General features: G+C 38.5%; 1 protein-coding gene across 5 annotated transcripts in view; it reads right to left on the reverse strand.

Moving 5' to 3' along the window:
- ZC3H13 (zinc finger CCCH-type containing 13) overlaps positions 1-15864 on the reverse strand; it is a 46867-nt gene that overhangs the window by 9463 nt on the left and 21540 nt on the right. For all 5 annotated transcript variants that reach the window (XM_064645707.1, XM_064645706.1, XM_064645705.1 and 2 more), the window contains 9 exons: positions 14991-15145; positions 13477-13674; positions 11920-12093; positions 8673-8983; positions 7217-7681; positions 6122-6304; positions 3487-4030; positions 2321-2424; positions 904-1920 (listed from right to left, as the gene is read on the reverse strand). In XM_064645707.1, coding sequence (XP_064501777.1) covers positions 904-1920; positions 2321-2424; positions 3487-4030; positions 6122-6304; positions 7217-7681; positions 8673-8983; positions 11920-12093; positions 13477-13674; positions 14991-15145 — 3151 coding nt within the window. The remainder of the gene's footprint in view (positions 1-903; positions 1921-2320; positions 2425-3486; positions 4031-6121; positions 6305-7216; positions 7682-8672; positions 8984-11919; positions 12094-13476; positions 13675-14990; positions 15146-15864) is intronic.

The following is a 15864-nucleotide window of genomic DNA, read 5'->3' on the forward strand; positions in this document are numbered from 1 at the left end:
TTAAATATTCAAGTATGAAAGTATATTTCTCAAAAGCATCATCTTAAACAAATAATGCTTTCAAACTCCCTATAGATTTAGAATCACTTAAACATGAGGTAACTTCTCCCAGTTCCAAAAAAGAATTGCAGTGGCTACTTTTTACTAAGACAGAAGCCAAACTGAAGGTACACAATCTTAACTCAGAAATTTAGGCAAGGGAAAAAAAAAAGAATCACCTCAAAGTTCATATTTTTCAAAACATGTTTTCTAAAAGCTAAGAATGCCTTAGTTAGCAAATGATGAATTCAGAAAAATAATTTCAGGCATGTAACCATGAGGAGAAGAGAGAGTAGAAATGCTTTAGGAGGAATATATTTCCCTAGTGATGCTGTTTAAATTTTAAAATATTTTACCTATTTTTTTATACATGAAGTGCACAAATAAAACAAGTCAACTGTCATTATTTTGATTTGGGACAAAGATGATTTCCATGTGCATTGAAAGTATGCCTAACAAGAACCACGACAGATTTACCTAATTTTGCATAATTTCAGGAATTTCCATATAAAAGGTAATGCTAATAATGAATTTAAGCACATAATTTAGATGATAAAACTACCTCAGTGTTCTGTTAGCACAAGCATTTTCTCTTTCCATGAGGTTTTTTGTCCTACAAATTACTTTATTCCCCAGACAGAATGAACTGAATCCGAGTCAACGGTTTTGGTATAAACAAAATGGTAATCCTGCCCGCTGAGGATCAGCTTCTCAAGTGTGGTAACACTTGCAGGACTCTTAATTCATTCAGTTTTACAGTGAATGGCACCTCCCTCTCCTGTCACGGTACTTAGAGCCATGCAAGAATGATCTGGGATTTGTACACAGAATGACAGTCAGTCTCACTAAAATGTATCTTTTTACCTGAAGATGTGCTGCGACTGGGTTCCCCTCGTTTCAACTGATCGATTCTGGACTTCCGTTCAGTGATTTCTAAGCTTTTCTTCTCTCTGTCCCTGTCCCTATCCCTGTCTCTAGAGCTACTGTGCAGGATCCTCTTCCGTCCAGTCTGGTCATCTCCACTGCGATGTGCTGACTCATTGGAAGGGGATCTAAGTCTGCTCGAGGCATGGCTCCGATTGCTACCAAGGCTGCTGCTGCGCTTCTGATCCACAGGTTTACGGTGTGGTCCATCCTCTATAGTAACATGAGGGGCTTCCACTTTTTCTCCCCTTGTCCTGTGACTTTTTCTATGGGAATCATCAGTGCTTCTTTCTGGAACAACAATATCACCACGTTCAGGAACATCTTCATCTGACCAGTCACTAAATGTTGTATCTTCTCTTTTTGTGGGGACTTCTGCCACAGCTTTCTCAGGTGGTGCTTCAACCAATTCATCTTTAGTTACAGGAGGGGTTCTTGGGCCTTTTTTCTTTTTATGGTGTGGAACAATTTCTTCATCAGAAACTTCAGAATCACCCTTGGATCTCTTCCGCTTTTTCTCTACATTTTTCCTTTTTTGACCTTTCTTGGGTGAAAAGACCTGGCTTTCCTCAGTTGTCGGTTCATTAGCATACCTTTCCACCCCACTGTCATCATCTTTCTTCTTCTTTGTGGCCTTTTTCTGTACCTTAGACTTCTTCTTGCTGTCATCATGCATTCTATCAGAAGCATCTCTTTCTTCAGAGGGACGGTGTCCAAGATTTTCCTGAACCCTGGACCGGGAGCCTTCTGAAGCATCTGGTTGCTCTCTTTGCTTATCAGCTGAAGAAACCCTCTCTTTAAACTCCGGTTCTTCATAACGCCGGGAACTTTCCTTTCTGTCCGATTTTCGCTCTTCTTCTTTCCAGCGACTCTGCCGCTCTTCTGTAACATGAGAGGGGCTCAGTGACCGGGATTCCTGTGGCCGCACAACCTGGCTCAGCAGTCTGTGCTTTTCATCTACAAAATGTGAAAAAGAATGTACTTCTATTGTTTAGGAAGGAGAAAGTGTGAGCATTTGGTATCTTCTGCATGCCAAATAAAGTGTCAATTAAAACATATAATCCATTACTTCAGTTAGATTTCCTAAATTTTTTCTACTGCTGCAGCAGTAACAGGCTATTTCCATTTTGGTAAACATGCATCTTAAACAGCAGATGTGGAAGACACTATCACCTGACAGACACAACACACAGTGACAAAAGACAAACAAGGATTCAGACAAATGGCAGTGCTCATAAAAATACGGGGAGGACACTTAAAAAAACTTTCCCCGTGTTTTTCTATTTCAGATTGCAAGTTATTTTCCATAGACACAGGGTAAGCTGGATCCAGCTGCAGACAGCCTACTCCCACTTACTTTTATCATCTCCACTGTTGTAAGCATCACTATCAGGAGAGTGATCACGGCGACGTTTGGGTGACTGACGAGGACTTGGACTGCTTTCGTTTCTGTGACGCTTCCTGCAGAACAAATATGTACCATCAAAGTTCTTCAAGAATCTCTGAATTTATCATCAATACAATCCCTGAAGTCTAAGCACCTCATATAGAAGACAATACATTTAAAGATGCCAGGAAGCTCTGTAGTTTTTTAAGCTATTATTCCAAAACTGAAAGTATGATCAGTTTTTTGAGCATAGGGTAAGATGCCTTAAACCAAAATTCAAAGATTTAAGGCAACTACATTTTGCCAAAAAGTTACAAAAGACTATAAAGGTCAATTTTTCCTGTGGCAATGATCCTTGCAGCAAGCTGACCCCAGCTGGAAACTAAGACCCCACTCAGGTGCTTGCTTACTTCATCCCCCTGTGGAATGAGGGAGAATCCATATTAGATTATTTATAGGAATCCACAGTTCCCTCACACAAAAGCTACTACTTATTTCCAAGCAAAGCAATCACAAGGGCAACACTGTTTTGCTCATTACTAATGGAACAATGAGAATTTTATTGCACTAAATCAAAAAAAAGCAAAAAGCAAATCAGTGCTACACACTTAAAGGAAGCACCACACATGAACCTGGGATATTGTTCAGCCCTTCACTGGTAGCCTTCTGGTATTGAAAATATAGTAGTGCAAAGGGTAATGCATGTTCCACAGAAATTTGATGAATAAAGTCACAAACCCTGACCTAGTTAGCTGCTATTTGACTTTCAGGCTTCAAAAGGTACCACAGTCTTCTATTTTGCTTCCAAGAATGCAAGCATTACTAGAGACAAGACCATGCAAGCAGACTTGGAAGGGAAAATGACATCGTCTGCCACCATTGTTAGCTCCTGAGTAGCTCCATGATTCAGCACTAACAAAACATCAGATTGACTTCACCAGCATAGTACTGATTTGGGGGCCCCCAGTATGTGCCACGCAGATGCAGGGGAGACATGGCTCCAGACCAGGCCCCTGCATAAACAGGATGTTTTCTCCCTTATGACCCTCCCCTGTTTACTAACTTAAAGAATTCAACAGTAAAAGACTGCCCTTTTTTTTTCTCCTTTGACTGAAGTAATGCTTAGATCCACTCACTTGGATTTTCTTTCCTCATGGACATCTCTTGAGCTTCTTTCTTCTCGGATATCTTCTCTCTTATCCCTGCGGTCTTCCCTTCCTTTTTCCTTGTCATCCCAGTCTCTTTGGCGGTCTCTTTCTTTATCTCTGTCTCGACCTCTCTCCCTTTCGCGTTCCCGCTCCCGATCTCTTTCTCGTTCTCGCTCCCTTTCGCGTTCCTCACGCTCCCGCTCCCGCTCCTTCTCCCTCTCCCTCTCTCGTTCCCTTTCCCTGTCATGGTCCCTGTCTCGGTCCCGCTCGCGATCCCTGTCTTTGTCCCGTTCTCTCTCCCTCTCCCGTTCCCGAGCACGATCTCGTTCCAACTCTCTTTCTTTCTCCCTTTCTCTTTCCCGGTCTCTTTCTCTTTCCCTTTCTCGGTCCCTCTCCCTTTCTCGCTCTCTCTCCCGGGCCCTTTCATCTCTCCTATCATCAGACCGATCCACCCTTCGCTCTTCTCTTCTTTCATCCCGCTCGAGATCATCACTTCGTCCTTGATGTCGTACCGGTGAGCTTGCCCTCTGGTCTGCAAAGAGAAGCAGGTTGGATTACCGAGTGTTAAAGGGATACACACTGCTTCCACTACACTAATAAAAACACAAGAGCCTTTGTTGTGGCAATCTAGATATTGGTTTGCATAAACTCCCTGCAGAAACTTGAGAATTCCCTTTGGGGACGAAAGAAGACAAAAAGCAGAACTAATTTTGAAAGATTTTTCAATATTTAGGGAATGAGCTTTCCTCTGATAATTACCAAAAAAAGAATTTATTTTCTACCAGATTTTTCTGGATGGCTTCAGAATATAAATATATATTTAAGAGCCTAGCTATTACTATTGTATTACTCAGTGATTCCAAATCTGGTATAAAACCTCAAAAAGCTGTGAATGACATATATACGAAATGTTAAGACTTATGCATAAAAATCTGACTTCCTAAACCTATCAGGAGTCATGTGCTTTACAAGTACTCAGACTATTTATAATACATAGTAAAAGCTTCTGCAAAATAAGAAATAATGGCCCATCTCATCACTGAAGGAGGTTCCTGCACAGAAATACACAACCAAACCCACAAGAAAGAGAGAAGCAAGGACGAGATACGGGAAGTAGAACTGCTAAAATTTTTCATATGTATTCACTGCAGAGTCTTAACAGCTTTAGAATCTGAGTTTTTTATTTTTCAAACAGTAGATTAGAGTCAAAGGGAAAACTAAACAGATGTAGAAAATTACTGATCCAGAAGGACAGTGCAATCTAATTGTACTTACTCTCCACAGACTTACCTACATATTATTAATTACATTTTGGATATTTTTTGAGTTTTTCTATAAGTTTTGCCCACTTCATGGAAATTTCTATGCTCACGTTAGTAGTATTTGAGCCACAACAAATCAATGAAACTATTTTCCTACAATATATATTAAGAGCACTTTACAAAAGAGCAAAAAATGGCATGAATGACGTTGGTATTTTTCAGTCCATTACTCTGAGGCTGAGAGTGCACTTTGCAGTAAACTGAGACAATGTCAACCAGGCAGGAATAGGAGGAGTCTGGACAGTACTAAATCAATAAAGTGTGCATTTCCATTGGTGTAATCAATTTTAATCTCTGAGTGAATTAACAATGATTTAGTGCTCCCCTGTTACCAGGTAAAATTAAAAGCCGACTTGAGTGACATTTCTGCCATGGATATAACACTTCTTTTTTAAAAAGGGAAATCATCAATCCATGCAGTCGGTTCGTTGAACAGGTTTCACATTCTTTTAATGGTGCCTATAACATTGTAACATGATTTACTATGCATACTAAGTATTAGATTTTATAAAGAAGTCCTGTAACTCTTATTCATTATGTCAGTTTTGTTGAAAAAACATCTATATGGAAGTCTTGAATGAATCAAATATTGCAAGTGTATTAGACAATTAGATGTGCATAGTCAGCACTTCTTACATGACTTCACTTTCTGAAGTGCTGTTTCAGTGGTTGTTTGGAACACTTACATATTTGCCCTAGTTGAAGAAAGACAGCTCAATTTTGCAAGCTTGCATTTTAAAATCACACTAAAAAGATTCTTTACATATCAGAGAACTAAGTACCAATCCAAATCTATCTCAATTTTTCTCAGAATGACAAATGTTAGAACTGTGGTCTAATTATGGAAACTGTGTCTTGAACTGCAATTCAGTGAAGGATTTACTCTTACAGAAGTGGTCTAAATTTTTAAGGAAGAAGACAATAAATTTTCAATTCAAGCTCTCTATTTTTCCCCCCAAAGGGAAACACAACCCATTCAAAGCAATGAAATTCCTTGAAGAAGTATAGTTTGTGTAAAGACTACTTGGATGAATAATCACAGATGGTTCCAAAATACAGCCATCCGGAGAAAGGACACAGTATTCATGCACACATTGCCAATGGAAGATCTTACTACAGAAGTTAACTTATATCAAGAACAGGACTAGTGTTGGTGTATGCTGTCAAATGAGTTATTTATGAATCGGTGATGTGGAGAAAGAACAAGAAAGGAAAAAGGAGGGAGAGAGAAACATACACATGTATACATATACCTATACATTTGACTACACATGTACATGTCAAAATGTATATTAGAATACCTCTTTCTCTGTTGTCACGTCTATCCCTTTCACTATGTCTTCTTTCAAAGGAGGAATCCCTTGCTTGATCTCGACTGTCATAGCGATCCCGATCAGCATAGCTACTCCTTGATTCCCAGCTGTCATGGTAGTTTCCACTACTGCTGTGACCATCAACCTGGGATCCTCTAGTCCCTCGACTTCCTAATAGAGATGTAGCAACATAAAACATGAGCTTCCACATGTAAGGAAATCCACTGATATTTATACCAACCAAAGCAATAATACCTAATAAACTTGAATTAGCAGTTCATGGACAGGGATTGTAGCGTCAAATTCTACTTAACCAAGAAATCAAATTTCATGTTTTAATCGTAAAGTTCTTATTTTTAAACTGCAAAATCAAGACTTTCTAAATCACCAGCCCCTGGTCATAGTACAAAGTCTCCTGACTAGAAATATAACAGTCCAAAAGCCAGTTCACATTTATTCTGAGTAGGATGTAAGCTTGCAGATAGCACAGCAAGAATAATCAGAGAAAGCAGAGATCCCTTTTCCTGTAAAAATTGCATGTCATCTCCCTCATGAAAATGTCACAATAAGCCTGAAAAAGCAAAAAGTATTACAGAATGATTAAAAGGTGGTAAGCGAAACTATTTTTTAAAGTGCATCAGGCTTGTAAAAATATTGCCAAAGATTAAAATCCCATTTTTTGGGGGATAAATCAAGAAGGGACGGAGGGGTGTGGTGGAGAGACGTGGGTGTGTGTGAAAAATGGTTTTCAGGTATTAAGCCATGTGGTTGCTTTTGAAAGAAGACAAAAACCTCGCTACCCAGGGGAAAACTCAGGGTTGCAGAAACATTAGAGTGGTGTAACAGTTAGGGTTTGTTTTAAAATGGCATGGCAGAAAATCCATGTTATGCTACTTTAATGAATGGAGAACACAGAAGTGCTGTAATTTCAACAGTATTTTTAATTTAACAGCAATAGAACTGAACATAATTTTAAAAGCTTGAACTACCTGGCTTCTATAGCAAATATTAAAAAGGCAGTATGAATGCAAATGTTCAATCTCTAATGATAGGGACACGTGAATTTTTAAAATTATACAATACCTTTGTCAGATAATTCTGGCCCTCTGCCTCGACTTCTGCCAGTTCTATCACTTCTGCTCTCATTTCTGGACTCACTTCTGGAATCATTCCTTGTTTCAGCACGAGAGCTCTCCTCTCTGCCATGGGACCTTCCATAGCTGCGCAAGTCCTCTTGATACTGGTCATCCTTCTTATGGGCATCACGACTCTCTCTGTCTCTGTAGTCATGGGAATCCCGTGTGGAGCGTGAGTCTCTCTGATCACGACTGTCTTTGGTATCTCTGCTATAATCCCTCGTATCTCTGGAGTCTCGAGTATCTCTGGATTCCCTTGGCTCCCTCCGATCTCTGTTGTCTCTTGTGTCCCTCCGATCTCTTCCATCACGAGACTCTCTGTCATCTCTATGATCCCTGGAGGTACTCTGCTCTTGGTCATAATCACGGTCATCTCTTGTTTCTCTTTCTTTTTCTCTTTTCCCTCTAGTTTCTGTAAAATGTTTAAAAGAATGTTATACACCTAGCTTGATCAGAGCAAGCAAAAACTTAGCACGCAACACTAAAATAATACAGTAAAAAATACTTATCACACACAGTGAATCAAAATTAATATGTAAATCAGAGAAGATCGTGTTAGAAATCTATCTACACATTCAGTAAGCTTTAAAGATCTTACTGTGTATACAAATCTCTACAAATATCTGACTGTTCAAAAGACAGTGAGTGTAACTAAAAAAAATTCAAACATACTAAAGAGTAAGCACATTTCAATAACTTTAAGGTAGGATCATTACTTTTTGCAATCATAGGTTCCTCTCATTTTCTACACATGCTTCCAGAAAATTTGTGCTGTATTTAGACCACTTGCAAGGCCTCAATGCCCTGCTAAAGTTTGTTTGGTTTTTTTGTAATTACATATTTATAATACTACTACTACAGCAAGACAAGCCAGTATAAAATAAAGCTGACATATGTACTCTTTGTAATGTGTCTCCTGAGAGAAACAGCATGTTTGCTCATCACATATTGCTCCACCAGTTCTACAGATTTCTCGAGGGAATGACTGTTTCTTTGCACGCACCTCATTTAATGTCAATTAAAAAGACAATAGACAGAGCAATCAGTGAGGACTGGATTTGGGCACCTCACAGAAAAGAGTTACTTATGAGTATCCTGCTGAGAAAACTACTTACCAAACTGACACCATCGCTGCACTACATAAGAACGACCTAGATACACACCTACACTATCTTTACAATCAGTCTAGCCTACATAAGCAGTCCTATCAGGAATATTCCTATGCACTGTCCCTGAAAACACCACCAACAGCATAGGAAGAGTAAATACAGCTGGTATTTTCTTCACCCCTAGACACTGGGATGGGTGCAGGCAAAACATTTTCAATGATTTGAAAATCGAATTTCAAAATGCAATTTACCAACAAATAAAAATTATTCTGAAGTGTCATTTTTTATTCATACCATCCCGCCTTTCGTGGCGTCTATCATGAGACTGTGAAGTCCGATCGCGATCATGTCTTCCCTTTTCTCTTCCAGGAGATCGGTGTCTTGAAGGACTTCGCTTCCTCTGAGGTGGGGAGGAAGAATGTGGGGGATAGGGAGAAGATGATCGCCTTGCAGGTGGGGAAGTTGTCCTTTGATAGGATGGAGAAGGAGTTCTTTTGCGGTGTGGGGAAGGAGAATGTCTTTGAACAGAGGAACCTGACTGTGATGAAGAGGAATGATGTCTGGAGGATATGGGAGAATGATGCTGACCTGACGGGGAAGCAGATCTGCAAGAAAGAGTTAGAACAGGCACGAGTGTAATAATTTGACTTGATAGGTTCTTAACATACCATACGAAAAAGCAATTAAAATAATTTGCCTATTCTCTACCCTCTGATGTTTCCACAAAACATCAAACCAGTTTTCCCTCTAGGTTGCCATGGATACACCTCCAAAATATGCTTATCTTTAAATTATTATTATTTAATATTCAAGAACAATTTGTCCAATCAAAATTATATTACATAGCTACCAGAATGCTTTCCTGGGGAAGAGAAGGAGGAGTCAGAAAAAAAAACATTATTTTCCCCCCCATCCCCAAATCAAGAACCGCTGTTTTCTTCAATATAAAATGCTTTTTGGAGGTCATGGTAAAATTAGGCAGATAACTTTTACAGTGCTACTAAGAGGAATTTTTGTTTACAACAGCACTGAATTTTTTTTGAAAGCAACAGTAGTCTCCTTCTTACACACTTTTAACATCTTTTACTATATGCATCGATCTTTAACCAATTCAGACTTGGATCCAGAAAAACCATACACACAGCTACTTAAAATTTTAGCAAATGTGAATGTTTACTCGAACAGGGAAAACTCATATCTGATAGAATAAAATGTACACAGAATGTCTCTGATCTTCAAAATCCCATCACTTAATTAAATATCATTTACACAACGGCAAACAAATTTCCTCATAATATGTTATCCCATGCACAGTCTGATGTGGACAAACAGACGCTTCTAGTCTTTGGGCTCAGCAGTGGGGTTTTTTCCCCGTATCAGCATCAAAATAACTTGCAAGTATCTTTTTCTCATAAAATATTCATTGCCCTTAACTCCCAACTCCCTTCCACTTCATAAAACTCCAGAGACCAAAAAGAGAAGAGCAGGAGTTAGAAAAGCCACACATGGACAACACATCTCCAAAAATTCTGCTTAATTTTATGTCCCTGCTTTTGAATGTCCTGTACAGTTTGGTAACTTCGAATAAACATCAGTGGCAAACTGAGATAGGAACTCAAGTCTGTAAGGATGTGCTTTTAATGTAAAAGACAACACAGATTCCATTACAAAACCAGATATATTCACTAAAGAAAGCACCTTGACTTGATTGTTGAAGCACTTCAGACTTGTCAATTTAGAGAAGTCAAAATTTTCCAAAGCAATCAGAGTAAAATTTTGTCAGGGTCAGTCATAACTGACAGAATCCAGCAGACTATCATGACTTACTGTCTTTACACTAAGACTACATTTCCTTTTCCCTGTGAAACCATTATTTTGAAACAGGGGGTTACCAAAATTGGCTTGCATGGAAGGCTTTCAATGGTAAGAAGACAAAACATTTAAAATATCCTTTCCTGCTTCTAGTGGAAGGCCCATTTATCTTCCCTATTTAACACTCTCTTGCACAACACTTGATAGAAGCAGGCAATGATGAGCAAAATACTGGATGTCATGGTTTAACCACAGCTGGCAACTAAGTACCACATAGCTGCTCACTCACTCCCACTTCCCCCCCCAGTGGGACGGGGAGGAAAATCGGAAAAAAATTGAAAAAACCTGTGGGTTGAGATAAGAACAGTTTAAAAATTGAAATAAAGTAAAACATAATAATGACAATAACAATAATAGCAATTTTACTGCTATTGGGGAGATAACAAAAAGAGAGAGAAGAACAAAATCCAGGAGAAAATGTGATGCAAAATACATTTGCCCACCAGAACTGATGCCCAGTCCATCCCTGAGCAGTGATTGGCACTGACCAACTCCCTCCAGTTCATATACTGACCATGCCACTCTATGGTAAGGAATATTTTTTTGGCCAGTTCAGGTCAGCTGTCCTGGCCATGATCCCCACCAGCGTTTTGTGCATCTGCTTACTGGCAGGGCATGGGGAACCGAAGAGTGAGCACAACTTAGCAACAAATAAAACATTGGTGTGTTTATTATTCTCATGCTAAATCCAAAATACAGCACTGTAAGCAGCTACCAGGATGAAAATTAACTCTATCCCAGATGAAAACAGGACAGTGGAGTAAGTCAGTTAGACCCTGGAGTTAGCAAAAAAGCAGAGCAAAGAGTACTGAAGAGGTATTTTTCAGACTCTGTACTACTGCCAGTTGCAGGGGAAGGGGCTGCTCTACTGTCTTCCCTATAAAGAATCCAATTATAGAAAATGTCCATCAGTGACATCTAGCTTAAAAAAGCTCAGTGTTGTTCCAGCTGAATTGAGTCACCACAGCAGCAAAAGAGCCTGCTTACAACTCTTTAGGACTGCTTAATGGATGGGTTTTATTTTGCTTGTTTTATCTGCACGCAGATATACAGGACATCTCGAGCTTCTCCCCCACCCTTCAACAGAAGTGCAGAAAGCAAGAATGTCTCCCTTTTTTTTATTCAAACATAGGACTACAGTAGTATTTAGCATTGCCATTCTAAACCTAAGCTAACACTCTTCAGACCAAAATAGGGAGCCTGCTCCATTCTTTTTATTGGGTGGTAAATAATTTTTTCTGAAGTCCCTAGAACTAGCAGCATGATATCTTCCTTAAAGCTTCCTGCAAGAAGCTTCATATTGTACTGTTCAGCCAGTTGTGCCTGCTTCTCAAGAAAGATATGAAGAGCCAGGGGGACGGTGCAGGGAAAAAAAAGTTCCCAAAGAATCACAGGCAGACTCCATCTCATATCAGACTTCTGAGATTTTACCTGAAGACAAAACATTTGAGAGGAACTCAAAAATAAAAGCCCACACCATGACTTGTGTTCTTGACATGACAGGTACCCTCAGTGTAGTAACTTGGCAAAAAAACCCTAGTCTCAGAGTTCAAGTGTTTGAGGCACAAACATATTCACAACAGACATGTGTAAACAAGTAGTCAAACCAACAGAGGAAGTCTCCAAACTAGTACTAAGGGTAATAAAATCCATGCAATTGACCTCCCACCTGCGAGAGGGTGAGAAGTTATGTTTGTGAGTGGTTGACTTGGCTGGAGCTCGGGAGGTTTGCCTTCGCCTTGCAGCAGGTGGTGAATACTCCCTGGAAGGGGAAGAATTACTGCCAGAATGATCTGCAGGACTAGGAGAACGCTTCTGTCTACGGGAGCTTTCAGAGGGATCCCTGGGAAACACAAACAGCAGCTTGTTTAACAGGTGTAATATGGCATTAGTACATTTCTGAGAAACTACAAACACCTCCAAGACAGAATTCGTGACTGCGCTATCAAGAATTATGTTATAGAATCATTTGTTCCATCTATAATTTCACATATGAAATTAACTTAAGCTAGCAAAACTCAAGAAGGCAAAATATGCACTAAATTTCTTGCTATGCTGGACTGTGAAATATAAAACTAGAATATGGTAAAACCAAAAATATCTTCTTGTAATTTTACCTAATATTTCACGTGACAGTGAAATAGAACTTCCATCAATGGAGAAATATATTGCTAACTTATTTAAAAATTTCTCTAATATCGGAACTTTGAGAAGTCTCAATCTCACTCGCATTTTTAAAGGCTAATCCCAGCTGCAACTGAATGAAAGCAATCTGTCAGAACCTTCAACTATTTCACTCACTGCACTTCAGGCAGATTTGACATTACTACTTCATTTTTATTATGTAGGGGAAAAAAAAGACAAAAATCCAATACTGAAACAAAAAGCTGTAGTCACCGCAGCAATACCTGATTATAGTACAGTGACAAGCCAAGCACTGTCTCAATCCTAGAATGTTCTTTTCTACTGTTTGCGACTTCCTTCCAGTAAAGGAGTGTGCAAGCATGAGGGAAATAATATACTTTAAATTAAATATGGTATAATTTATTTAATCAATTAAAAATACAAAATTCACTGTTCATCCACTCTTTGCTATGTCAGTTACAAAGTAAGACTTACAAACATGTACCCTATTTTCATCAAGAAAACACAAGACTTAAAAATGCAGATTATTTATTTTTCACCTTAAATGGATGCTTATGCTTCAGAAAATTATAGGAATAGTCATAGCAGTCCATCATTTTTGTTAATATATAAATATGTACATATGCAAAAGTGAAGCAATTCTAAAATCCCAGTAGTCTTTGACTACTTCAGGAATGCTTTAACCTACTGAAGATTACAGAGAGTTTAAACATACCACTGCCAATTTATAAAGATAATAGTCCTCTAAGATTTCAGAAAAGTAGGCAATCAGACAAGTGGATGACTTTGATAAAGATTTTGGCAAATGACCTGCTCCAGAGGTGAAGGTCCAACTTCCTGAGAAGTAATGAATCTTCCAAAAGGGCATTTTACAAACTTACTATGTTATGTAATTAAAATCTACCCATCTGTTAGTTATAGTCTATCGATTCACCTACATAATGAACTTAAAACACTTAAGAGTACTAAAATGTTGTTGGCAAAACAGGTATAACTCCTGTATTATTCAGTGTTCTGTAAAAGACAGCTTTAAAAGCAAGGTTTACGTTACATTAAAAGCTCATAATACAACATAACTTACCTCTGCTTCTCTTTTTTCTCCTTGTGCCTTTCGAAGTCACGCCCTCTCTCTTTCACCTCCCTTGCCTTTTCTTCTGAACGTTCTTTTGCTTTATGTTTTTCTTTGTGTTTTTTCCCTAGGGGAGTTTCCTCTTGTACTGGAGGAGGAGGACTAGGGGTACGAGGACCTTTCTTTTTACTTTGGTTACTTTTAGAACTCCTAGAGATAAATTAACAGAGTGAAGGATTTAAAAAATAAAGAACTGACAACTATTTCAAACAATGATTTCTCAGATGTTGGCAGGAAACTTATAACATAAAAGGCCTTGAAGCTTTTGGATAGGATTCACCAACTCCATTAGCAAGCAGTGTTCAATAGCTGTACTTGACTGGAGAGTGAATAGTGATGGTAAAAATTTACGTTGACCTCTTCCATTTATAGTCTTTACTTCTGAAGCAAGTGAACAAAAATAGGAATTGCTGAATTGCTCCCATTCAGACAGAACCAATTTTCAAAGACAAAATACCCTAACATGAACTGCACACATTAGAGAACAAAAACTCAGTAGACTACCTTGTCTGTTTAGTCTCCCATTTCTGCAATGCAATACCCCAACCACATAATACATGGTGGTCAAGTAATTTTGTGTTCAATTTAATGTCAACACAGGATAAAGCATCCAAATATTTTTGAATACGCATCTCACAATATGAAATAGTGTATATTTTTCATAAAATCTACCCCTAATATGAACCCTATCAACTAGGTCTCATTGCATACTGAATGTCAGTACCATACCAGCACATGCTGCTATTACATTCCTGTAGCAGAAATAAAATTGTTTTGTCCCTATTTTAAAAAGAATTTTTGCTTAGCAAATGCAGACGTCTGGTTATACTGCTTCAGTAATTTCCTTCCTATCTCAAAGCTGCAAACAATGATCCAAAAGGTACTGTGGCCTTCCTAAGCAAGAACTTAAAAACAGGTTTTAGAGACTGATTTTGGCAGCACAGCACACAGTTGAAATCCTGTGGTTTTTACGTATCTTATCCTCAATTTTTCCCTCCCCCACACACCCATCACTTCTTATCCCCCCTCTGAGAAATTCCCTGCCTTGGAAGTCAAACATTATTCTTGACCAGTAATAGGCAATACCAACAGAATGTGCAGTTGCTCAAATTTTAAACATTTCATTCAGTCTAGAGAGGCTGCAGCATTTCAAATGGAAGTGCTTCCCACTTTTTAATGGTTTATATTCATCACCTCCCTCACCTCCCAGAGACTCTGGACATTCAAAAAGAAAAAAATGTGCTTGTAAACCAAGAAATTAATCAACTGACAACAACATCCATGTAACAGTTTTCTGCATAAGATGATTCACAACACAAAATTAAGAGACCTTCCCCTAAAGTTATATAATCAAGGGCAATGAAAGCAAGGAAAATGGAAAACACACTGATTATGAAAATCCTGGTAATAATTATTAGTGTGGTTCTCTGTTCTCACTCTCTTGCAAGATGCATCTACATACTGACCTCTGTTGATCCAAAAGTGGTGAAGATACAGTAGATGCTTTCTTCTCTTTCTTACTAGTTGAAGAGGATGATTTGGGACTGGATCTTCGTTTTGGAGATTTGCTAGACTTTCGTGGTGATGGTGATAATTTAGATCTAACCACCTCTGGAGAAATCTTGAGGAAAAGAACATAATTAACCAATAAGATATTGATGCTCCAAAGTGTAACTGTATGCCGATATATGTGTCAAATATACAAATACAGTAACAGTCTATATATCTGAGACCTTAACCACATACACCTCTACCTCAAATAAACTAACCACATTGTTTGCAAAAAACCCCATAAAGAAAGACAACAGATAAAGCGTGGAGGAAGAGAAGGTGATGCACTCTGCAATACATTACATACATTGTAATTAAAAGTTTAAAATCAGTATGCTTACAAGAAACACTCAAATTTACTTGAAAAAGAAAGACACCCTTAGAGGATTTTCTTTAATCTTTCCCAAAATTTTAGGGTTTCTAACACTTGCAGCTTTGTCTCTCTCACTCTGTTACTACAAGGCATGCTGGAAAAGGAGACTGGCAAGTGCCTTGTGTTTTCTTTTACATGTCTTCTTTGTTTAAGGTCTTAATAGTTTTGTATATTAAAATGCATTAAATCCTATGTATTATTTAACAGCTGACTTCACAAAGGAGAAGACATGGTCATTGTGCTGGATGATTGATTAGATACTCACTACTAATACCTAAGTCACCTACTAATTACACAGGTGCCAGTTATTTATTATCACGTAACACAACAGTGCATTTGTAGCCCAGGAAGCTTAAGTCTTCCAGGAAACAGTTAGAAGTCTATGAAGTGGCTGATGACTTGTCCTTTTTATTTCA

This window comes from Pseudopipra pipra, chromosome 2 (assembly GCF_036250125.1).
Source record: "Pseudopipra pipra isolate bDixPip1 chromosome 2, bDixPip1.hap1, whole genome shotgun sequence".
Classification (NCBI taxonomy): domain Eukaryota; kingdom Metazoa; phylum Chordata; class Aves; order Passeriformes; family Pipridae; genus Pseudopipra; species Pseudopipra pipra.